A 23,884-nucleotide genomic window follows, 5' to 3' on the forward strand; every position below is an offset into this window, starting at 1 on the left:
AACCCAGTACCTGGGCGGGCTGCCCAGCGGAGGGAACCAGGCCAGGCCGCTTCGCCTCACACCCGCGGCGGCGGCGGCGGCGGCGGCGGCGGAGGCGGGTCCTCCGAGCTCCATCTCTGGGGAGGGGCGGGGGCGGGGCCTCCTGCGGATTGGTCGTCAGGCTCTGACGGACAGCCGGCCTGTCCCGTCTTTCCCCTCTGGCCGCCCAGGGCCGGCCCGCGGGCAGCTCCTAAGATTGTTGGACCCACGTTTGTCCCGGCCCAGTGGCCAGTGTGGCCTTGGGGGGGTCCCGTTATTCGGAGTAGTACCCCAGGCCTGAGCATCCACTGCAAGTCCTCCAGCGGTCTTCGCCTCTGTCCCTTGCCTGGACCAGTGTTTTCCTCACCGCACGCTGCGTCTCCACGCGGCAGGACGCGGGCTCAGGCCCTACCTGACTGCGCCCCTCCTGCAGATGCTCTCCGGAGCTTTGGTTTTCCCGGCCCGACTCCCCCTGTTTTCCTCCTACCTCTCTGGCCGCTGCCTTTCGACCTCCAGAAGCTTCTCTTCCTCTGCGGTGGGTCCTGAGTCAGTTCCCAAGGCGACCTGACCCTTCCCATGGCGTCACCCCCCCGTCCCCCCTCCCCCGCCAAACCCAGGCACCCTAGTGCCAAAGCTGTATCTCCCCCACATCCAACTACCTGCTCCACGTCCCCACGTAACACAGACATCTCACCTCCCTCTTCAAATTGCTTCTCCCATAGCCTTCACATTCTCAGAACGTGGCATTAAACTCCTCTAAGATGCTTGGGCCAAAACCATTGGAGATACCCTTGATTCCTCTCTCTGCCTAAACCCCACAGCAATCCATCAAGTCCAGTTCACTCTACCTTGGGATATCTCCGCTCCACCCACGAGCTCAAGGCCCAACTTCTCTCAGACAGACTCTTTAGCCTCCTTGGTCTTGCCTGGATCTATTCTCTATGCTCTAGTCTTTAAAATGAAATTAAATCATGATTCCCTACCTCCAGCCTCAAACCATTCATAACTTCCCACGGCACACAAAATCCACTCTCCCTACCTGGCCCAGCAGGTCTTATGTGGTCTGGCCCCTTTCTCACGCATTTCATCTCTCACCACCTCTCCTTCACTCCATTCTCCAGCCACAAGGCCTTTTGTTGGTTATTTGAATAATTCCCACTCTTTGTCTTCCAGCAGCCACTCCCTAGACTCACCCCTGCAATCTAGCTGCCCCTGTCACAGAACACCGCCCAAACTAAAGACACCTGCGGTCACAGTGGAGCCTGTCTGACGGATGTTGAGCCAGGCAGAGCCAGACAGAGCAGGACAACGTACTGCACGTCAGAGGTAAGAGGCTCAGCAGAGCACTCAGCTGATGCTAGAGAAAGATCCAGGCTTCCAGGAATGTGTGAGTACATATACGTGTGTGTTCGGGCTTTCCCCCCATCTGGGTGGTGACTAGTGTCTGGGGCTACCTCTGACTTTGTCTTGCTGTAGTGGTAGCATGTGTGTGTGTGTGTGTGTTTTGATCCCCTCAAGTGCAACCCCCAAGGAGCTGAGAATTCAGCCTGCACTTGAGGTGTTTGTGCTAGTAGGATTCAGCTACCCAAGGGGAGGTGGAGTGGCTGAGATGGGCTGCCACCTAGTGACAGGCCTTTAAAGTAGGAGGGAGGGAATGAAAGTTGACCCAATGCCCGGCCCAGCATTACAAGGTTTACAACATGTTATCACACCTGATCCTCATAATTACTCTAATCAGGGATGATTGTTCCCAATTTACTGATAAGAAACTGAGATTCAGAGAAGTTCTACAGCTTGCCCCAAGGCCACATAACTAACAAATGGGGATTTGAACCCAAATCTGTCTGATGCCATGCATTTTCTGCCTCACAGGAAAGCCACTGGCTTCAGTAGGTGCTGGTGGTCAGCGGACAGTGGACACGGAGGCTAGCTGGCTAATCAGCAAGGGTGAGGGGAGGCCCTGGGGGTGGCTGGCTCTGGGAGTGGCTGGCCCTGGGCACAGGAAACCTGAGTGCAGAACTTGAGTGCTCGCAGCGTGTGGTTTGGGCTTGCTGGGGCTTGAAGTGGTGCTTGCCCCTGTCTGCGGCCTTGAGCTTCTCTGTGCTAGGTGTCGGAACCATGAGTCAGGAGAACAAGAGAAACTCAGCACCAGCGCCCCGGGAATTCACAGACATTAGATAAACACTTTGTTATGTAGGGACAATTATCATGGAGGCTATGGAGAAAAAGAACAGAGGACTATGAGCTAAAACATTAGGGAGACTTACTTGAGATCCAGTAGACAAGAAGACATCAGCAGAGGCCTAAAGGATGTGAGGAGATGGCTGGGTGAATTATTAGAGGTGGGTTGGAGGAAAGTACTTTCCAGGCAGAGGTAACAGCATGTACAAAGGCCCTGAGACCAGAAAGAGCTTAGTAAGTTTAGGAATAGAAAGAGGGCTAGAGTTTACTAAATGAGAGGGAACACGGGAGGTGATGAGGCCAGGAAGACAGGTTGGGGCTGACTGGGCCCCTCCCTGCTTATCTGATCTAATCCGTTTTTCCAGGAGGCCTCCTAAGTGCTGCAGCCCTCATTTACTTCTTGGGCCAACTTGGGCAGCCTGTGGGTGGTGATGCTTTTTAAAAATCTCCATTTTTCCATTTTCTGAGAGCTTCCCGACATGTAGCCCATGCTTCCTTGCTTTTGCTTTTACTTTTGCCTCTGGGTCCGGGCCTCCGGGGGCTCCAGAAATCCCTGCCAACAGGATCTCAAGTTTTCAGTCTAGTGCCAGGCTCTTAATCAGGAAGCAGGGCCCCATTTTTTCCTGGGACTTCTGAGCCAGCATCCCAGGTCTCAGGTGCCTCCCTCCACCAAAATAGGTTCAGGAAAAGCAGGGTGTGCAGAGGGTGTGACTGGTATGGGCTTCCCCCAGCTCAGCATATATATGGGTACGTGGGTGTTACTGGCAGTGCCTGCAGCTGCGCTGGCTGGGAGGGAGCAGCCCAGCACCCACGCAAGGCCCACACAGATGACATCACCAAAGCTAGCCCGGCTTGGGCCTATTTCTGTCAACACTCATGCTTCAGCATGCTCCGGCTATGCCAGTACCTGTGCCTGGAGTTTGGGGGGGAGTCCCAGCCGAGTTGCCCCTTTGGCCTTGTGGGCCTGACCCCACAGGTGTTTATTTAGCAAACACTTAGAACAGCACTTGGCATGTAGTATAACTGCTTTACCCCTTTGGCTCATTTACTCTTCATTACAGCACTGAGATAAGTTCTCTCATTATCCCCATTTCACAGAAAAAAAATTGAGGCATGGAGAGGTTGAGAGGCATACTCGTGGACACATAGCTAAGAGGTGGCAGAGATGGGATTCAAACCCATCCAGAGTCCATGCTGTGTTGCCTTCCATGTAGGTATGAACATTTTATTGTGTTTTCTTACCCCTTCCTTAATACCCATACCTGATGTGTTTTCTGTTTTCAGTTATTTGGTTAAATGCTGTTACAGGCTGGGTTCTTTGGGAAGCAGGCTTTGTGTCAGAGGTTAGTGTGCAGAACATTTTTTAGGGAGTGCCCTTGGGATCAACACTGTGGAAGGGAGGGAAGGAAACAGGAGGGGACGCAGGGAGAAGTTAAGCTGTGATTCAGGCCTGGCGACAGCCTCAGCCAGCCCCCCAGGGAGCTCTGCTGCAGCACCTCAATAAGCCATTGAATGTGGGCTGTCTTGGGAAGAGCACAGCCTTGGCCAGACAGCTGTCTGCAGCCACGGTGGTCTTAGGGAGCTGACAGGTTTCCCGGAAACAAGTGCTTCCTTGAAGGGGAATCTGAGTGGCACATCACTGTGCCCATCACAGATGTCTTCTTTCTAGTCTTTTAAGTACTTGAAACATTTCTTAAAAGGCAAAAATATTGTACTGTAGAAATGGGATATGCTGTTACCCGAAGGAGGAATGTAATTTGGTTAATATGGGTTAACATGGCGGCTGTGATTGAGAATTGAATGTTGGCTGAGCTTCCTGGTAGCCAAAGCAAAAACTCCTTCTATTCTGATAATTGATTCCTTGGGGGAGAAAAATTTTCCTGAGTTTAAGTTATAAAAGAAGTTTCTCAAGTGGACACTTATTTGATTGAAATAGTGGAGAATGTTCTCAGCAGATTAACAGCAAATGCCGACACAGTTTTCATTGTTCCTTGTAATGACCTCGAGTGAATATAGAAGGTATAAAAATATAGCTTAGTGAAGCCCCTTCCACAGTTGAAGGTAGGCAGATTTATAGACTTGCAGCATCAAATCTGATCCATGCATGAAACTTTATCCCTTTTCTTTAAACTTTTTAAAATTGTTACTCAGTAGTTTCTTATGTTAGATGTCTGACCAGCCCTTCTCCAGCATCTGAGTCAGCCAGCCTGCTCCTAAGCATACAGCTGGTACTTAATAAGCATTCACCTTAGTGCACTTTGAACTCCATCCCACAACCTGCGGTCTTGTCTTTTGAGCTCTCATCCCCAGTATCCATCCATTGGCTCCACCTTAGTCATTGGGCCTCACACTTTTTCTGTCTTATTCTGCTCACCTGGGAGGTACTCTCCAGAGCCTCGTGTTTTCTGTCCCTCAGGGGGAAACCAGGCCAGGACTCTGCTCTCTCTGCAGACCCTGCTTCCCCTTTGCTGATGGGCTCCTCTAATGGGACCCAGATGTTGAGGCAGGAGAGCTGGACTCCAGATGTCCCTTCTTCAGGGAGGTGGCAGGGATACTGTAACTGCTTCGCTGCAGGCAGAGAAGGGGAGTGCCCTTGCTAGCCACTGGCACAGGCCAGGCCGGACCTGCTGTTTTTCCACCTTTTCTTCCCTTCTTCCAACAAACACTCCTGATGCCTCCTCTATAGCACTGAGACAGAATGAATCAGACTGAGTTCCCACTCCAGTAGTGGAGAGAGAAATGCCAACAGACGTTTGTCAACAGATGACAATTTAGTGTGATAAGGGCCCCTGGAGCACTGGGAAGGGACAGCTGACCTTACTAGACCTGTTGGTGGCTGTGGGGACAGAGCAAAGTGAGGGGTATGCCTTAAGATATGGCAGCTCTAAATATAAGACAGTCAGTCAGTCACCTGTTTTCACAATAAGGTCACACTCCAGGTGTTTTGTGGCTATTTTTGCAACTAAAATATATTGATAAATATTTTTAGAGATGCATGATTCAGATGTCCACATATAAGTTTATTTAGTTACATATTTTAGTTATTTATCTTTTAAATTTATTTTATTTATTTCATTTTTGGCTGTGTTGGGTCTTCATTGCTGCACGTGGGCTTTCTCTAGCTGTGGCGAGTGGGGGCTACTCTTCATTGCGGTGCGCAGGCTTCTCATTGCGGTGGCTTCTCTTGTGGAGCATGGGCTCTAGGCATGCGGGCTTCAGTAGTTGTGGCGCATGGGCTTAGCTGCTCCGCGGCATGTGGGATCCTCCCGGACCAGGGCTCGAACCTGTGTCTCCTGCATCAGCAGGCAGATTCTTAACCACTGAGCCACCAGGGAAGTCCCTCTTTACATGAATCTTTGACTTCTATATAGTTGTCGCCATTAAAGCCACTTTTTGAGTCATCTAGTATAATTTCTGAAAGCACGTCATCTTCCTTCTCAGTTGAGAAAGAGCACTTTTGAAAAATCAGCTTTAATAAGGAATAACTTACATAGACTAAAATGCACACTTTTTTTTTTTTTTTTTGCGGTACGCGGGCCTCTCACTGTTGTGGCCTCTCCCGTTGCGGAGCACAGGCTCCGGATGCGCAGGCCCAGCGGCCATGGCTCACGGGCCCAGCCGCTCTGCGGCACGTGGGATCTTCCCGGACTGGGGCATGAACCCGTGTCCCCTGCATCGGCAGGCGGACTCTCAACCACTGCGCCACCAGGGAAGCCCAGAATGCACCCATTTTAAGTGTAAAGTTTGGTGAGCTTTGACAAATGTATACCCTCATGTGCCCTCCACCCAGTTAAGTCATAGAACATTTCCATCACCCCAAAAAGTGTTTGGGTGTCCTTTTACAGTCAATCTCCCCTGCCCCCAGCCGGCAATCACTGTCTACTTTCTGTCACTACAGATTAGTTATGTGAGTTCTAAAATTTCATGTGAATGGAATCATAGAGTATGTACCCTTGGGTCTATGTTCAGCATAATGTTTTTGAGATTCATCTGTGTTGTTGCAGAGAAAATACTTTTTGAATCAGTATGTGATACTGTCACTAGAAATGTTAACCTAAGCATAATTACCTTTTTGTATAACATTAAAACAGGTTTCTTTTCATTTCTCCCATAGATATATATTAATGATCTACATAATCACCACTTAAACTGTATTGCTTTAAAAATGTTACAGAAAATTTCAAATATATATAAATGGAGACAGGATGGCATCAGCCAGCTTTAATTATGAACTGGTGGCCACTCTTGTTTTGTGCCAGACTCTACCCGCTAACCCCTTCCATATAATTTTGACACAGATCTTAGCTCTATAATGTTATCTATAAATATTTCAGTGTTTTTCTAAAAGACTCTTTAAAAACATACATACATAACTGCAGTATCATTTTCAAACCTGAAAAAATCAACACCGTTTTGCTATTTAAAGTGATCTTGAAGAGGCCTGTTTACATGTAATACTTGGGATTGTGAGAAATAATTACCGCGTCTGTGGTAAATTTCTTTGCCTCCTTGTTTACTCGTTTTGTCAAGGGACTACTTATAATCATCCAAAACTAGCTTGACTGAGGTCATTTCAGGATAATGTGTTTTCTCCAGAAAGTGCTTTTCGGTTCGAAACAGTTGAGAGAATAACGCAATATATGAGGGATTTTGTAAGGACTGAAATATAAGTAAACACTTTTCTCAGAAGAAAAAAAAAATTTTTTTTAAGTTTTCTGTGGAGGAAATACCTATATTTGGTGTATGTGGTATTTAGGAGGTGATATCAGAGTTGGTGATTTACTGGTTGTGGAAGTGAGAGAAAGATGTGAAGGATGATGGCTGCCCTAGGTTCCAGTTGGGGGACAGAGTGGATGGTGGTGCCTTTCCCTGAGATGTGAAACCAGGCGCAGTGGGCTTGGAGTGGTAGGTACTGAGCTCGGTTCTACAGACTTGAGATTGAACACGGACATCCCCACTGAGACGTAGTTGGCAGTGCAGTATGTGTCTGGAGCTCAGGAAGGGGGTCTAGGCTGGAGGAAATGATGTGGAGGTCATCGTGTTCAAGTGTGAATGAAATCAGCTAGGCTGAGAAGAGAACCACAGCAGTTAAGGACCTGATAGAGGAGGAAACAGAAGCAACAGCCTGAGAGGGAGGGGTAAAATCAGGAGAGGGTGGCACCATGGAAACCCGAGAGAAGTGCTTTAAGGGAGTGGTCACACGTTGTATGATTCCATTTATGTGAGATGTCCAGGAAAGACATCTATAGAGAAAGATTAGTGGAGGCTGGAGGTGGGAATGGGGATTAACTGTATGTGGGCATGAGGGATCTTACTGGGGGGAAGAAGTTCTACAACTGATTTATGGTGATGGCTACACCACTCACTCAAGTTACTAAAAATCATTGTACAGTTGGAATGGGTGGATTTATGATATGTATCAATAGTAATTAAAAAAAAGTGGTCAAGTGTCCAGTGCCACAGTGAGTTTAAATAAGATGCAGAAGCAGAGCCCATTTAGTGGTTTGGTCGTTCATTCATGGGTGATTGTGGTCCGAGTGGAGGGGGAACTGGAGGCAAGATGGGGCAGAAGCTAGTTGCAGTGGGTGGGGGAGTGACCGGGTGGTAGAGATGACTCATTCCAGGTGCTTGTGAAACAGAGAGAGGGAGGTGGTGGTGGCTGGAAAGGGTTGGGAGTTGTGGTTTCTTTTCTCGTTTTTTTTTTTTTAAATGTGGGAGAGGCCTGAGGTAGACTTGACAGGGAGAACGGACGGGCTGACCAGACGTGGCGGGTGAGGGCGGAGGCAAGCAAGCACCCGGATGTCTGGCTGTGGTAGCGTGTGGAAGCGGTCTCCCTTTGCCCACAGCTGGACTCTAGCATCATGGAGGAGCCTGACAGGAGGGAGTGGGTTAGACCCTGCACATCTGGCCTCTGCTCCCAGATGAGGCTGGAAGTGGGAGGAGGGAACCTACCTGCCAGATGAATAGGAAGGGGTGGTCTCCTGACTCCGTGTTCAAGCATCCTTCGGGGCCCTTCATACCTGGCCCTCACCTACCTGTCTAGACTCTTCCCTCATTGCAGTGGCCAGGTCAGCTTCCCATTCTCTGGCTTGCTCTCTCAGCCTTGTTGCCACCACCCAGGATGTCCTTCACAACCATTCTTGACCAGTATCTAGTTGCCCTGCACCTGCCCTCAGCAGAAGGAAGGTCCTTGCCAGGAAAGGTGGGCACAAGTTTGTGCTCATCAGTAAAATCTGCCTGTAAGGCCGCCTGTCCCCGGTTTCTAGTTGTGGTCCAAGGTTTGTCCTCTGGTTGTGGCAGGTCCTGCTGAAGTGTATTGATAAGGCACTGGACGAGGCTCTCTTGTTACTATTCCTTACATTCAGTGGTCTAGCTGCCCCAGAACCATAGAATTCAAAAATGCCTGGCTGCAATCTCTTGCTCCAAAGCAATGGTGGCTACATAACCTCCTTTATTTCCTGGGGTGAATGCTGCCTCCCTCACTGGCCAGTGACATACAGGCTGCCAAGGACCCCTCAGGATTCTCTGCAGTGGGCCCAGCCCCAGGAAGTTCAGAGATCATCAGGGAGATGGCTCTCCTCCCAGAGTACACCTGTGCCTGCTGGCTAGCTAAGGGACCAGCTCTGACCACTTTGGCCTTCCTGCCCCCCTGACTCCATTTGACCAGAAGACCTCACCTTTCAACCTAATTCCAGACTTAGCTGTAACCTAGGATGAATGGAAAAACAATTTTTGTAGGGACCCTGGCCAGCTCAGGTACTAGAGCAGAGAAGTGGTCACAGACCACTCCCTCTCTCAATCAACAAAAGAAGTCTGCATTCCATCTGGGAGAGCGCTTCTGGGATCCAGTGTTCTGATTGGCTTAGTACCCTTCATTCCTGCCATCCTAACAGTAACCTTAGCCACATAAGCAAACCCAAAGAAGCTCCTACTGCTTCTTGCCAGCACACATGGAAAGTGTTCCAAAATCTGTCTCCTGAATACACTTGCTCCGTCTTGCTCAATAAACCTACCCTATGCTCCAAATACAGTTCTTGCACCCCACCTGTTCTTGTAGATTTTCTGTACTCGCCCTCACTTCCTGGGTCTGCCTTTTTCTAAGGATGTGGACTCTGGCTCCCTCCTCTGTGACCCACACCCACGGCAGCAGGACAGATGCAGCCCCTTCCAGGCCTGGCCCAGCCCCCAGCTCCTGGGGAGGAAGGCATCACTGGAGCAGGCAGACCACATCCCACTCCAAGTCCCAGCCCCAGAGCTCCATTCTGGCCTGGGGCCCTGGGTTACAAAGAGGCAGACACCAAGTTTCCGTTAAGTTGTAGGAATTTATTTTAAATAACCTACAGTTGATTAAAAGGGAATTCATGATAAAAATAGAAGATACTTGAGGAAAGATGTGGGAAATGGACTCTGCACACACGCTAAACTAACAATGCCTCTAAAACTAATGATTATAGCAAAAAATGTCTTCACATTAAAATTCTGCTTTTTATGTGGTTTTTTTTCCATTTTTTACACAATTACAAAAGAAAAAATAAAAGCCCTAAAATCTTGATTATTTTTCCTTTTTTGGACCAAATACTCATTTTCCTCTAAATTTTTGACCTGTGGAACTTTTTATACAATAAAATCTTTCAAGTGAAAGACTGGGGTTTAAAATGAAAAAGATGGGTATCTGAAAGGGCACAGAGAATGTTCAGAACAAAGGATGATGGGAAAATGGTTTCAGTCACTGATTATTTCATTATCCTTAGACTCGCTCACCCTCTCATCCCTCCCCAGCCCCAATCTACACGATCTTTAAGATCAAGAAAAAGGTTTAAATATTTTAAAATAATTAAAAAGAAATAAAAATTCACATTTAAAAAGGAACACTCAAGTCAGGAAATATTTTCCCATCATGCTTTTCTGTGAACAGGTGTCTGAACCAAAACACTGCCGATGTCACGACTGCTTCAAGTTTAATGAAAACTGATTCCCATGACAATAGATAGTGACAACTCTAACAGGTGCGCTGGGTTTTTGTTCTACTTAATTTTAAATTCCTGAAATGGGGGAGACGGGAGTTTAGGAACTCATTTCTATTAAAATATAGAAGTTATTGCAAAACCCTAACTGTAAAAACGCACCAATATAATCGGACTTCATATACAGTAGCTAAGAGAATCCAAATGTTTCAGTGAAACAGTGAATTTGTCTGGCAGAACTCTGACAAATTCCCATCCACTTGACCCCTTGAAAATAAAAACAAAATTCAAAACAAATCATACAGCTAGAATTTTGATATCTGAAATATTTTTAAATAAGTTGTCCATAGGACAACTGGCTCAGCTCTCCCTTATAATATTTCCAGGTTTATCTTTTCTCAAAGATGTTGCTTTGTTAAGACTTGCTGCCCCTTTCCCTCAGGTGCGAGGGCAATCGAGGCTCACAGTTTATCCATCTGCCCCAAACCACACTGTTCCTTTTCACAGAACTGTTTCCTGCCCCTCAAGACAGGCTAGAACTCGTAGTCCTCGTCAGCCATGTCGATGGCCCAGGCAAACTTCTCCCGCTGGGTTTTGTTGTAAATTTTCTCAATTGGGACCCCCCACTTCTTGCACCTGCAGACAAGGGAGAAAGAACGGGGATTAGTGTGTCTCAGGGAACAACGGGCCAGACCCAAGGCTGAGGCTTGGATGTGCCACCTTCTTCACATCCGTCTGGTGAGAATGAGAGTTAATAAGGTACCAGACATGTTTCTTAGAGCTTCATGTGCTTAACTCATTTAATCTTGACAAAGACTTCTAAAGTAGATGCTATTATAGATGTACAAATGAAAAAGGTACAGATGAAAAACTAAGGCAGAGAAGTTAGGTAATTTGCTTTCATTCTCATGCAGCTAGTTAAAATGGAGCTGAAAAGCGAACCCAAGCCGTCTGGCTCCAGAGTCCATGCTTTTAACCACTGCAGTCTACTGCCTGTCAAGCTAACCAAACCTCTAGCACTAAACAGGGCAAAAAGAGTCGAAAGGATACAAGAGCTTGCTGGAACCCCTGGCCCAGAGGAGCAGGGCCACAGGAGATGACTGCTCCTCCTAGGCCCAGAAGCTAATAATAACTCAAGTTAACTAATAAGCATCTTCCAAAAAAGCCATTTATTTTGGAAATTGGGGCCAGGGCGGGGCAGTGGTACAGGGAAACAAGCAAACAGTAGCACAAACTCTTTGCATAGGTTTCTCAGATCTGTATTCTCATTTTTTTTTTCTCCTTGTCCATACCTTACTTCCTTCACTTGTAAAGAAAAAAAAATGTTATTGAAAAGTTAAAGTGTAGGTAGATGGGTGGGCTCTTCTGTATTTTTCCTTCAATAAGGACTAAGAGTCTCCATTCTTGTCCTAAAGTTCCATTAGGGGTAGGGACCATACCTGCATTAACAAACAAACACACTCCAAGATGGTGTAACAGTGTTGACCATTTAGGACCATCCAGGATGTTCCAATGCATTTGTAGTGGGCACAGCAGAAGACAGAGGTTTCCCAGAGGACTCTAAGTGTGCAGCATAGGAACTGCATGTGAAAGCTGACAACGCTCTTGGAACCCCCATCACCCTTCTCAAGCCAGCAGGTGGAGTTCAAGAAGGGTGCGGTGCTTACCAAGCCACGCTGATCCTTGGGTCCAGATAATTGAGTTTGGAGGTTCCCAAAGCAATTTGTTTATTCTCCTCTCGGTCTGTGGCTTGTACTTCAAGCTTCATCAACTGCTCCTCCAGTCTCTGCACAGCCTTCTTCTTTGACTCTACCACCCTGGAAGAAAGGAAGTCATCAAGAGCCAGGCCTGGCCTCTGGACAAGAGCACTGCAACCCCATGGTGCCATCCAGGGACAGTAAAAGCAGAAAAGCCCCAGGTACAGAGGTTTCTAAAAGACATCACTCAGAAACCCTAGAAAGGCTAGGGCCTCTGGCTGATGCTCCGCCCTTTTTTCTCTCACAACAACCCCCAGCTTTGTATCACACCAGGCACGTACTTCTTGGTTTTTGCATCCTTAAGGACCTTGGCATCAGCCTTAGCACTTTTCAGGTCTCTCCGGGCATCTGCTAGCTGTTCCTTCTTGGCATCAATCTGGGTGGGGAAGAATAATAAGATTTAGGAATAAAGTAAGCCCAGAGAATATAAAGAAGGGCTCCTCAAGAGAGGATGAAACCTAGAAGTTGTCTACACCAGGCAGGCTGTCTTGGTGGTTTGCCAGGTCAAAACAACTAGGGGTGGCTTCATGAAGGCACAGAGTAGATGTGCAGCGGGTGCTGAATTCAAATGCTACTTGGCCACTTACGTTCTTCAGTCACCCTTGAAGAAATGAGGGTTTTATAGGCAGTGACCCAGGGCCCCCATTAATCCAGAAGCTCAGGGAAAAGAACCCACTGGGACTGGGAATGTGGGTGCTAATCTTACAGTCAGAGAACACTTCGGTTTTAGATACTGGGAGAGGAGGGCTACAGGTGAGAGCTGTTTATCAAATGGCTCTCGTGCCAGGTTGTCGCTTCCATTCTAAGAATACAACTGCAGGAGATACTCTTTATGAAGCTGAGATAGGGTCCTTGCATCTACTGAGCGCAGCTCATTCCTCAGATTCTACCAGCACTCTGGGAAGGAGCTGCCAACTTCTCAAGAAAGAAGGATGCACTGAAGAGAATATCCGAGGGACTAGAAAATGGCAATTAAAAGGTACCCAGGAAGCCAAAGAGCTCAGCTTAGTCTGTTCCAAGCCAATACATGGCATGGCCTGGCTTTGGCATTCTGTTTTTAAAAGGAGAGAAAACTGAGATGGGAAGGAAATTAAAATGGTCATCACCGAAAGCAGATTTGAAAACTTTTTTAGCTGTGGAGCTCTTTTTTCAAATGAAATCTCATGGGGACCCAGTCTTTAAAGGAAGAGACAAAGGCAGTTCCAGTCTTTCTTGCTTGAAAGAACCAGTTCTAAGTTCTTTTTTTTTTTGCGGTACGCGGGCCTCTCACTGTTGTGGCCTCTCCTGTTGCGGAGCACAGGCTCCGGACGCGCAGGCTCAGCGGCCATGGCTCACGGGCCCAGCCCCTCGCGGCATGTGGGATCTTCCCGGACTGGGGCATGAACCCGTGTCCCCTACATCGGCAGGCGGACTCTCAACCACTGCGCCACCAGGGAAGCCCTAAGTTCTTCTTACTTAAGCAACACTGTGGAGTCAGAGCCCCAAAGCAGTGAGCTCACACTGCTGGGAGCAGGAGAGCCCCTGACCTGTTACTACCTTGCTAACCTGTAAGGTCAAGGGAACCTCTGCCGAGTAAATACATGCCTGACTCATACACACTGAGCTGTTGCTCTCAGCCTGGAATTGTCTGTTAGATTTACACGCACAGCCTAAGACTGGAAACAGAGGTCACCATTGTGAGAGAATCATTAAATATGTTTACTATGAATGGCTTACTTCCAACATCTATGTTGTCCAAAGTCAAGCTGAAGGAACTGACACAAAAGCATCACAGACACCACTAGCCAGATTCTTAGGCCAGAAATGCAACAAACCACAATCTTTTAACCATTTCTGTGAATGCTAAATTGGCAGGCTATGTTGAATTCTCTCAAAGCATCAAAGACTCCATTGATTCACTTGGCAAACAGGGGCATGTGTTTGCTTTGTGGGCACACAGGAGATGGTTCCTGTGCTTAGAGGGCTCGTCTGGCAGGCAGCCTGGGTGCCCAAACAGTGGTTCCAGAGTGAGACCAACAAAAGGCCTCCTCATGCTCCAGGGAGGGGTCTCCTGAATTAGGTAAATACCACCTGAAGAGTCATGCTTTTACTTCTGGCTTGAAATGATAGCATGAGGAGAGTAAACGGCACCAGATGACTGCCATTAACAGAGCTGCTAGGATGGGCGGTCTGTACAGGTTCTTTGCCTGCCAGTCACATGATCCAAGGATTTGAGATGTCTGTGGACACACATGTATTTACTGTGGATGTGTGCATCCCTTCAGGAAAGCCAGATGGCATCTGTAGCATGAACTGCAGGTTATGTGTGTCTTCTGACCCATATGTACTACAGCTGGGTATCTATCTGGAAGAAATTTCAACAGAAGGAAAACACCCTGGGCCTCAGAATATGTATGCAGCCTCACTCTACAGCAGTAGTTTTTAAACTCCAGTTGTTCAAGTACAGTATGCTGTGAACGCAGATGGAAAAGAATCAATCTGTAGTTTAATTAACCTCTAGTTGAAACTCATCATTTCTTCTTCAGTTATGAGTGTGGGCAATTGAACACAGTAATATCAGTAGTATCTATGACTTTATCACCCATAGCTAGTTCATATATTTTCATATTGCTGCAGAAATCAAAGTATCATTTATATTCATGACTACCTTGACATTTATAGTAATTATCAGACCCACCTAAGATCTAACTTAATAAATTAATAAGGAAGGACATCTATTACTGTATCAGACTTTTTGGTAAACATATTTCAAGATAATTGGTTTACTTTGTAACCCATGTGTCTGCTTTGTAGTGAAATATCTACAAATTCTCATTGTGGATTAATACATTAGAATGGATTAGTTATGTAGCCATTGGTAACACAGAAATGCACATCATCAAATGTTAAGTGCCTTGCCGCTTAAAAGCTCAGTACCAGGCAGAGCTGGAGGAAGGAGAGAGGCACCTGGAAGAGGAACAGTGTCTGGTTGTTTGCACATCACCCTCTCCCTCTAGGGCAGCAGCTCTGGCACACAGCCTGTATTCAACAGATGTTTGATGATGAGCTATATAAAAATATGATTCATGTGGAATGTGCAGAAATAAAAATAGTTGTGCTAGGATTAGGGGGAAATTAAATATTGTTTCATCATCTTCAATTTAAAACAATATAATTTGGAAATAGTTGTATTTCTGGGCTGTGGAAAGGAATTGTGAAGACTATCTTTATATCCATTATCCTCATGTATAAGGACAATAATTAGCTGTATTTCAAAGAGGGTACATCAAATTTACCTTCTCAACACAGAATAAAGACTTGCTGAACAATGAGTACCTGATATTCAGTATCTTGATCAGCAATAGTTACTACCAAATTTCCGTTTATTTAGCATCAACCTTTCTGATATCCCAACCCAGAAGGGTGGAGTATAAATGCCCATAGCAGACATGCTTCTCTTCATTTTGCTACCCCACCATCCACATCCAAAATACCTTAGATTGCAAGTTCATCATGGACTTCTCAAAAGTTTTTGGTGGTGCCCTCTGATGGTTACAAAGAATTGCAACAGCTCGGTTGGCACGGTTATAAGATAGTATCTTTGCTGGGATGTTCTCATCAGCTGTAAAGAAAGAAACATGGTAATAAGAGTCCATCTGTATAAGAAGAGAGAACACACAATGTCCCTTCCCCGGCGCTTTATCCTCACGTAAAGGTTTTACTGGTCCTCATCTCACTCAGATGATCAATTCAGGTTCCCACAAGGCACAAGGTCAAAATCTGAGAGCCAAGAGAATCATCTGCTTGCCTCAGTGCCCACCTCCCCCATCTAACCACCCAAAATAGCCTGAAGAAAATATGGGAATTGGGACAGAAAGAGCCTGTAGAGGAGGGTAAAATGAAGGGACCAGAAATTTTACATTTTAAAACCACAAGGCACTATATCTTTCAGAAAGAAAAATACAAAGTGTCATCTAAGAAATGTTTTTACTTGTGTCATATAGCATTCTTTGCCCCACCCTAAAATACTGACCCTCAACATACCCATCTTTGGCTTTTTGAATACCATTTTCTAATACCATTTGACATATTTCTAGAGGACAGTGGAAATTCAGCAGTGACTAGGCTCCAGAGGAAAAAAAGCTTGTGGATCTTGGTGATACTTTCTGCAGCTAGTTTTTAGGAGGACACTACCTACTCTTTTTTTTCTTTTATACTTATTTAGTTATCTATTTATTTGGCTGTGTCGGGTCTTAGTTGCGGCATGCAGGATCTTCATTGTGACATGCAGGATCTTTTGTGGCAGCACGTGGGCTTAGTAGTTGCAGCACGTGGGCTTAGTAGTTGCAGCATGCGGGCTCTCTAGTTGTGGCGCGTGGGCTCTAGAGCACGTGAGCTTAGTTGCCCTGCAGTATGTGGGATCTTAGTTCCCCGACCAGGGATCGAACCCACATCCCCTGCATTGGAAGGTGGATTCTTAACCACTGGACCACCAGCGAAGTCCCGAATACTACCAACTCTTAAGAGGGAAAAAAAGAAACCTCAGGGAAAGGATTTGCTCCTATGCTGTTTTAGTAACCATGACAGCCTTACTCTCTCCAATTTAACAGAACATCATAGCACTTTATCTTCATTCTATGAGCTTTTAAATAACATAGATATAAAACACAAAATGCAGGCATTATCAGAGCAGACAGAAAGCCCCTGTCAGCATTTCATAAAACTATTCTAGAAGCTAGAGTAGGAACAGGGGAAACAGCACTGATCTGTTTATACATCTAAGCCTTAGCCCTCTATTAGAGGTATGGAGGGAAGAAGTTTCCAGTCACAATGTCAAGGAGGATAAGTAGAACAGATCTAGGACTTAGCTGAGTAAGGATAGTGGTCATCATCGCTAAGGCCATGGGCCCTATCTGGTCAGGCAGTACTTACGAGCTGTGAGTTCCTTTAGCTGCTGCTGTAGCGTGATGGAGGCATTGTATGTACGGAACACCTTCGCTGTCAAGCCCTCCATGAGATCCTGAAGATGTTTATTTAGAATACCAGTCTGGAGGAGACAAAGCAACGAAGAGGATGTTGGGATTTAGGTAAAAGCCATACATACCACCCTGGCCCTTCTGGCAAGCTCCAGGAAATTTATGCCAGTGCAGTTACACCTTGCCAAGTTTACTGTCCTGCCAGTGGGAAGTTAGGAAATGGGAGAAGAATTCCAGAATACAGAGTTGCATGTACCTCCCAAAGAAGCACACTTCAATCTTAAGCAGGCCAATAAAGCAACTGTATCCTTCCCTATTAAGATCTTCCCCAATAAGACTTCAGGGACAGGTCTTGGGTCTCTAGCACAGGTGGCTAAGCATCCAGCCAAGGGAAGGCTCTGCAGGAGCCAGAGGGTAACAGGCAGGGTTCGTCCACCCCATCCCAGGGCTTCGGCCATGGATTTGCTGTGTGCCTGAGGAAGGGAGAGTATACAGGGTGCCCCAGGACAGGCCGAGGGGAGAGCCCCAGTCACTCCCAGGCAGACCTCTCCTTTAGGACCTTGGGAGGCTCTGGCTGGACCCCTCTTCAACCCAGTGCAGTTTACCCACTCACATTGAGTCTATCAAAAAGATCATCCTCAGGCTGTTTGTTCTCCATAAATAGTTGTAAGTTCTTAAAAACCTAAAAGAAATAAGCAGAGCCTAATTATTATTATTTTTGAAACCTCTACTTTGGAAATAACTGCAACTTAAAACTTGCAAACAAACAAACCAACCCCACAGAGCACAAAGAAACACCCATATCCTTAACCCAGATCCACCTACCATTAATATTTTACCTCATTTCCTATTTGTGCAGTGCACACGTACACTCATTTCCTTTCCACATTTATGTGTGTATATACACAATTATTCGTTTGGAACCATTTCTGGGTACTTACATAATTATGGCCCTTTACCCTTGAATACTTCAGTGTGTTTCCTAAGAATAGAGATATTCCCTTATATACACACAGTACTTCTCAGCTTTATAAATTTATACTGACACATTTTTATCCAATCTATTGTCCATATTCCAATTTTGTCAGCTGACCCAATGATGTTCTTTACCTCCCCAGTATGGAATCCAACCTAAACTCAAATATTACATTTAACTGTCAGATCTCTTTAGCTTTGTTTAATCTGAAACATTTCCACAGCCAGCAAAACCTAATTACTGATGAAACATCAGACTGCTGAAGGGCTGGACTACTGGGGTACTGCACTCTGTAAGGTCTCCAGTTCAAGCCCAGTACTTCTGGCGGACCGTGGTGCTGCAGCACCTTCTTCAGCTATGGGCTCAGAGATCTGGGGACTCAAGGGCTACCTTTTTGCTGAATGAGGAGTTGGGGGAAAGTTGAGCAATGCTACGAAAATGACAAATTTGCAACATGACCAGGGAATACTGAAGTGTGGTTAGATCATTAAAACAGTGTGATGGGATAAACCTAATGTGCAGTTCATTGTGAGGGCCAACTCTCTATAGCATTCTCTGTTGAATGCTGCCACAGGAGATGGCCCCTCATTCCAGTAAAGTAGCATGGGGTGAGAGGCAGGGACTAAAAGGAGGTACACAGGACACCAAACAATACCTCTCCACTCTCTTTCAAGCCATTTCTTCTAGTGTTCAGCAAAGCACAGAGCACAGAAAAAGCACTCAACAAATGCTTGTTGAATGAATGAATGAAAAAACAGGCCAGGGAGCTCAGGCCACATTAACTTACTCGTTTCTCAACGGGGACTTTGTTATAGTATCTGATTGAGTCCTTTCCCAGGAAGTCAAACTCTACCACGTATTCCTGACCATCCAACTCTGGGTGCAGATTGATGTGCTCCACACGAAGTGAGCAGCAACCCACAGTGTCCGCTGTTTCTCCTTCCTCCTTCTCATTGCCTGCTCGTAGAGCAAGCTGCCCAGGGATGAGAGAATGGAAAAAAAAAAAAAAGGTAAGCATGAATGAAGAAACGTCAACATCACAGGCTCTGTAGGAAACCAAAACCAGAAGCCTCCCAATTCTCTTCAGGGACAGAGCATCAGTTTGCAAGGCCTGGGAATTCCGGATCTGCATTGTTGCTTCTTCCCGTATAAAATGAAGTGTGGATCGTCAAGGGATATTAAACTTTCCCAGAAATCTAAGCTTCTGTTTACTCTTGTCCTTTCAAATGGGGATAGAGGAAAGAACATATTTTAAACTCTCAGCAATCAGACTCAAAAAGCTAGTCTCGTAATTTTGCTTAATTTTTAAGACAATAAGAACTTGTGTTAAAATAAATATACTCAGTGCAAAACCGGGGAAAATAAGAAATCTTTTCTTCCAAAAGAGTGCTGAGAAACTGATCTTCAAAGCACTGACTTCTAAACTGTAGTTGTGATACACTGGCAGATTATTTAACCAATTTTAAGGATTATAACCATCCTGTTTAAAAACAAAAAAGAGTAAAAGACATCAGAATTCACTGCTCATAGAAAGGCTAAGCATTATTTTGTGCAACATTTGTTTCAGTTACACACAAACATATTTATGTGTTGGGTTGTGATATAAAATAAAATTTGGGGGGGTGGTGCATTGTCAGAAAGAGTTTGAAAGTGTCAGTATTTCTGGCACATTCAGATTCATGAAGATCCTCCTATTAGGCAGACTGTATCTAGACAGCATCAGACACTGAACACCTCTCTCTCCACTTCTACCTTCCTTACTGGACCAGAGATCAGGTGAGCAGGACCACAGATGTCTGGGCTATCACTGCCTCTCCAGCAGTACTTATAGCACAGGGCCTGGAGGAGTAAATGCTTCCCACATCTTCGTTAAGATGAACATGGCAGACGACGTGACGGGAAGATGCTCTCACCTTGTCGATGAAGTACAGAGCTACCGCTCTCTGCCGGACTTTCATCTCTTTGGACTTCCAGTCTTCCCGGTACTGGTTCCGGATCTTGTCCACACACTTCTTCAGCCGCCGAGCAGTCTCATATTTCTGCCAGTCTTTCTCACCCTGCAAAAGACCCAGCGCCAAAGGTGGATTGCTTAGGGACGGTGGAGTAAAGACAGACACTGAATATCCAAGTTCAGAGCTCTGAACCAAAGAGAAGGAACTTGAGCTTCAGTTAAGCAAGGCATATACCTGATGAGAACTCACGCTGTCCCATTTCCCTGACAAGCAGAACTGGCTCTTGTCTGACTGCTAAGAAAGCCTCTGGCTTTCATTTTGTGAAATGTTTATGTTCTTAAGAAAAGCCCACATGACATGTCCCCAAAATTAACTTCTGTCAACACAAAGGGTATAAACATCCCTATTCCCACATCAGCATCACAGCTTTGCTGCTGAATCTGTGACCCAACAACAGTTTTCTGCTAGGACTGAATTTCATTAAATTCAAGACAATCATTCACAATTTGATGGAACTGTCAAGGAAGCAGAACCAAAGATAACAACATGTAATTACTAAGGAACACAGTGACTTCCAGGAACAGCTATAATTATTCACCATTTGCTAACTTCTGCATTTAAAAGTATTCTTAATGAGACTGAGGGAAACAGTGTTATTGGGAAGACATTTTTTTAACAGAGCTTTTAGTGGCAGGTTTAAAAATTGATTCTAAAGCCAATGAAAGGTTTTAAAAAGGGTGTGAAAAGACAATCTAATCAACAGTGATGGAAAAAGATTTCTGTTACCTTGTTGAATGAAAAAAGGTTCACAAGCAACGACTGATAATAATGTCAAGTGAGAAAGGAAAGGAAGGAAAATAAAGAAAATCCAAGAAATCCAAAAGGGCCAGGGAATATTACAAGGCCTGAAACAGACTATATGACATGAACACAGGGAAAGAATTTGAGAACTCAAGAATCTCGGCTCTTAGTTCCCCCAGCCAACAACCGAAGAGAGTTGCAGTGATTTCTACCTATGACATAGACATGTGGTCTTTGAGGCATAAGAACTGCAGTCAAGGTACCTGGCCTTCTGAGCACGCAGGTGTGTGGGGCACATGGAGCAAGAAATGTCTTCTGGGGCTTCCCTGGTGGCACAGTGGTTAAGAACCCGCCTGTCAATGCAGGGGACACGGGTTTGAGCCCTGGTCCGGGAAGATCCCACGTGCCGCGGAGCAACTAAGCCGGTGCGCCACAACTACTGAGCCAGTACTCTAGAGCCCATGAGCCACAACTACTGAGCCTGCAAGCCTACAGCCCGTGCTCCGCAACAAGAGAAGCCACCACGATGAGAAGCCCGTGCACCACAACGAAGAGTAGCCCCTACTCGCCGCAACTAGAGAAAGCCCATGCACAGCAAAGAAGACTCAAGGAAGAGAAAGGGAGAGAAAGAAAGGGAGAAAGGGAAGGGAAGAAGAAAGAAAGAAACGTCTTCTGCTTCTAGCTCCTAACATTCAGAAATGAAAGCTACGCTAATGAGTCATCAGCACTCTCCCACAACTGTGTGTGGACTAGTTGTATATGCTTATTTGGCTACAAAACAAGAGGCTCAGTAACTACCTGTTGTTGTGGGTGGGTGGTTTAGTAGTTGAGTGATACAGGAGAAATATCCAAGTTCTATATACTGTCAATGGGAAGCTGAAAACTTCTCTCTGGTTTTTCTAAGTACATTCTGACATTTAAGAGGGCAAATAGGACTTCCCTGATGGCACAGTAGTTAAGAATCTGCCTGCCGATGCAGGGGACACGGGTTTGATCTCTGGTCTGGGAAGATCCCACATGCTGCGGAGCAACTAAGTCCGTGTGCCACAACTGCTGAGTCCGTGTGCCATAACTACTGAAGCCTGCATGCCCTAGAGCCCGCACTCCACAAGAAGAGAAGCCACTGAAATGAGAAGCCCGTGCACCGCAACGAAGAGTAGCCCCTGCTCACCGCAACTAGAGAAAAGCCCGTGGGCAGCAACAAAGACCCAACGCAATCAAAAAAAAAAAGCAATTACACATCTTAAAAAAGGAAAAAAACGAGGGCAAATAAGAAAAAGGTGCGGTAGAAACTTTCCTCATGTAAGTAATAAATCTCAAGTCAGTAATAAATCTCCCTGACAATCATTCTTATATACACACACACAAAAGACGGGACACGAAAGGCTCATCTTCAACAGTACAGTCTCCAGCTCAGAAGTGAGCTCTCTCCCATCATTCTGGTACACACAGGCCTACCAAAACCTAAGTCTGAGTCTTCGAAGTCCAGTAGGGTTACACTTGCTCATTCCTTAGTCATACCAGTGAAACAAAGTTTAGAAAAACTAACAAGTAAGTCATTCACGGGATAACCACAAGACCAGATTTTCTTCACAGGTTGGCTAGGCTCCTGGCACAAGGATCCAGGATTCTCTCAAATAAGGACACAGAGATGGGGGTGGTGGGAAGAGCCACCTTGTCTAGATCTAAAAGGAGAGGGCTGGCCTCTAAGAAGTATGCATATCCCTGTGCCCTTCAGTTTCCCTAAACAGAATCCAGAGAGTGAACAGCAATCTGAACCCCACACATACATAATTTAAACAAAAGACAATAAACTGGCCCTATGTGTTTATACTATGTTTAAAAATAAAATCCAACCAGCTTTCCATACATGCCCATTCTTAAATATGTTTGTCTTATTATTGATTTGTAGAGTTCTTTATAGATTCAAATTCTTTTCAGATAAAAGTAGTATTTTTCCTTCCAATACTTCCTATTCAACCTTTCACTCTGAGTAAATCTTCTAAAAAGATTTTACGTTATGCAGATTTAAGTATACAGTTAGATCAGTTTTGACCATCCGTAACCCATGTAACCTACACCCCATCAAGTTAGAGAATATTTCTGTCATTCCAGAAAGTTCCCTTATGACCCTTCCCAGTTGATCACCAACCAAGCAACCACTGATCTTTTAATCTGATTTCTATTATCATAGATTAGCTTTGACTAATCTAGAATATTATTTAAGTGGAATCATAAAGTTTAGATTCTCATGTCTGGCTGCTCAATGTGTTTTAAAGATTCATCCATGTTGTTGTATTTATCAGCAGTTCACTCCTTTTACCTTGCTGGTATATTCCATGACTATCTCTAATGTGTTTGACTATACTACACTGTGTTTATTCTGATGATGGACCCCTGGGATGTTTCCAGTTTTAGACTAGCATAAATATAGCATTATGAACATTGTTGTATAGGTCTTTTTGTGGACACATGTTTTCATTTTATTTGCAGCAAAATTACCTAGAACTGGAATTAGTATCTTATTGTGGTTTAAATCTGCATTCCACTGATAACTGGTGATGCTGAGTACTCTTTCATGTGCTTTTTTACTGGCCAATCCTCTACCTTCTAAAGCATCTGTCTGTCTTTTGCTCTTTTTTATGGGGATGTTTTTTCTTTTTATTATTGAGGGATAGGAATTCTTTGTATATTTGAGATACAAGTCTTTTGTCAGATATACATGTTGCAAATGTTTTCTCCCAGTCTGTTACTTGTATATTTATTATCTTAGCAGTGTCCTGTGTTGAACATAAGTTTTTATTTTTAATAAAGTCCACTGTATCAACTGCTTATTGTTAGTGTTTATTTTGTGTCCTAAGAAATCTAAGGTAATGAAGATGTTCTACCATGATTATCATCTAGAAGCTTTAATGTTCTAGCTCTTACACTTAAAAATTTAGAACTGTATACTAAGAAGTCAGGTTCAGAATGTAATTTTTTAAAAAATAAGCACGTCTTATTTTCTCCTTCTAATAAAACTCACCAAAATCAGAGCTTCCCAAAACTAGCAAGTTTTACAAAGACATTTTCCTTCAATCCAGCCCTGTAATCCCAGATGGTTACATTTAAAAGGTTGTAGACACATACATCTTTGAAACCCCTAGGTCCTAAAGAGAGAAAAAATAGAAGTGGGTATTTGGCACTGAGAATATCTTAGTATGATTGAATGCAATGTGATAGCAACAGTGATACTGAAGGCTGCTGTACTTCATTTAAAAGAAAAACGATAAATTTTGTT

General features: G+C 45.1%; 1 protein-coding gene across 1 annotated transcript in view; it reads right to left on the minus strand.

Annotated features, from left to right (window-relative positions):
- Nucleotides 1-9,501: 9,501 nt before the first annotated feature.
- Nucleotides 9,502-23,884, minus strand: part of TOP1 (DNA topoisomerase I) — an 80,183-nt gene continuing 65,800 nt past the window's right edge. Inside the window, exons 11-18 of the mRNA XM_060123854.1 lie at nt 19,765-20,014; nt 18,639-18,824; nt 17,489-17,557; nt 16,832-16,946; nt 15,394-15,521; nt 12,202-12,296; nt 11,831-11,980; nt 9,502-10,799 (exon numbers count right to left, since the gene is read on the minus strand). Coding sequence (XP_059979837.1) covers nt 10,697-10,799; nt 11,831-11,980; nt 12,202-12,296; nt 15,394-15,521; nt 16,832-16,946; nt 17,489-17,557; nt 18,639-18,824; nt 19,765-20,014 — 1,096 coding nt within the window. The 3' untranslated portion in view covers nt 9,502-10,696. The remainder of the gene's footprint in view (nt 10,800-11,830; nt 11,981-12,201; nt 12,297-15,393; nt 15,522-16,831; nt 16,947-17,488; nt 17,558-18,638; nt 18,825-19,764; nt 20,015-23,884) is intronic.

This window comes from Lagenorhynchus albirostris, chromosome 15 (genome assembly GCF_949774975.1).
Source record: "Lagenorhynchus albirostris chromosome 15, mLagAlb1.1, whole genome shotgun sequence".
Lineage (NCBI taxonomy): Eukaryota > Metazoa > Chordata > Mammalia > Artiodactyla > Delphinidae > Lagenorhynchus > Lagenorhynchus albirostris.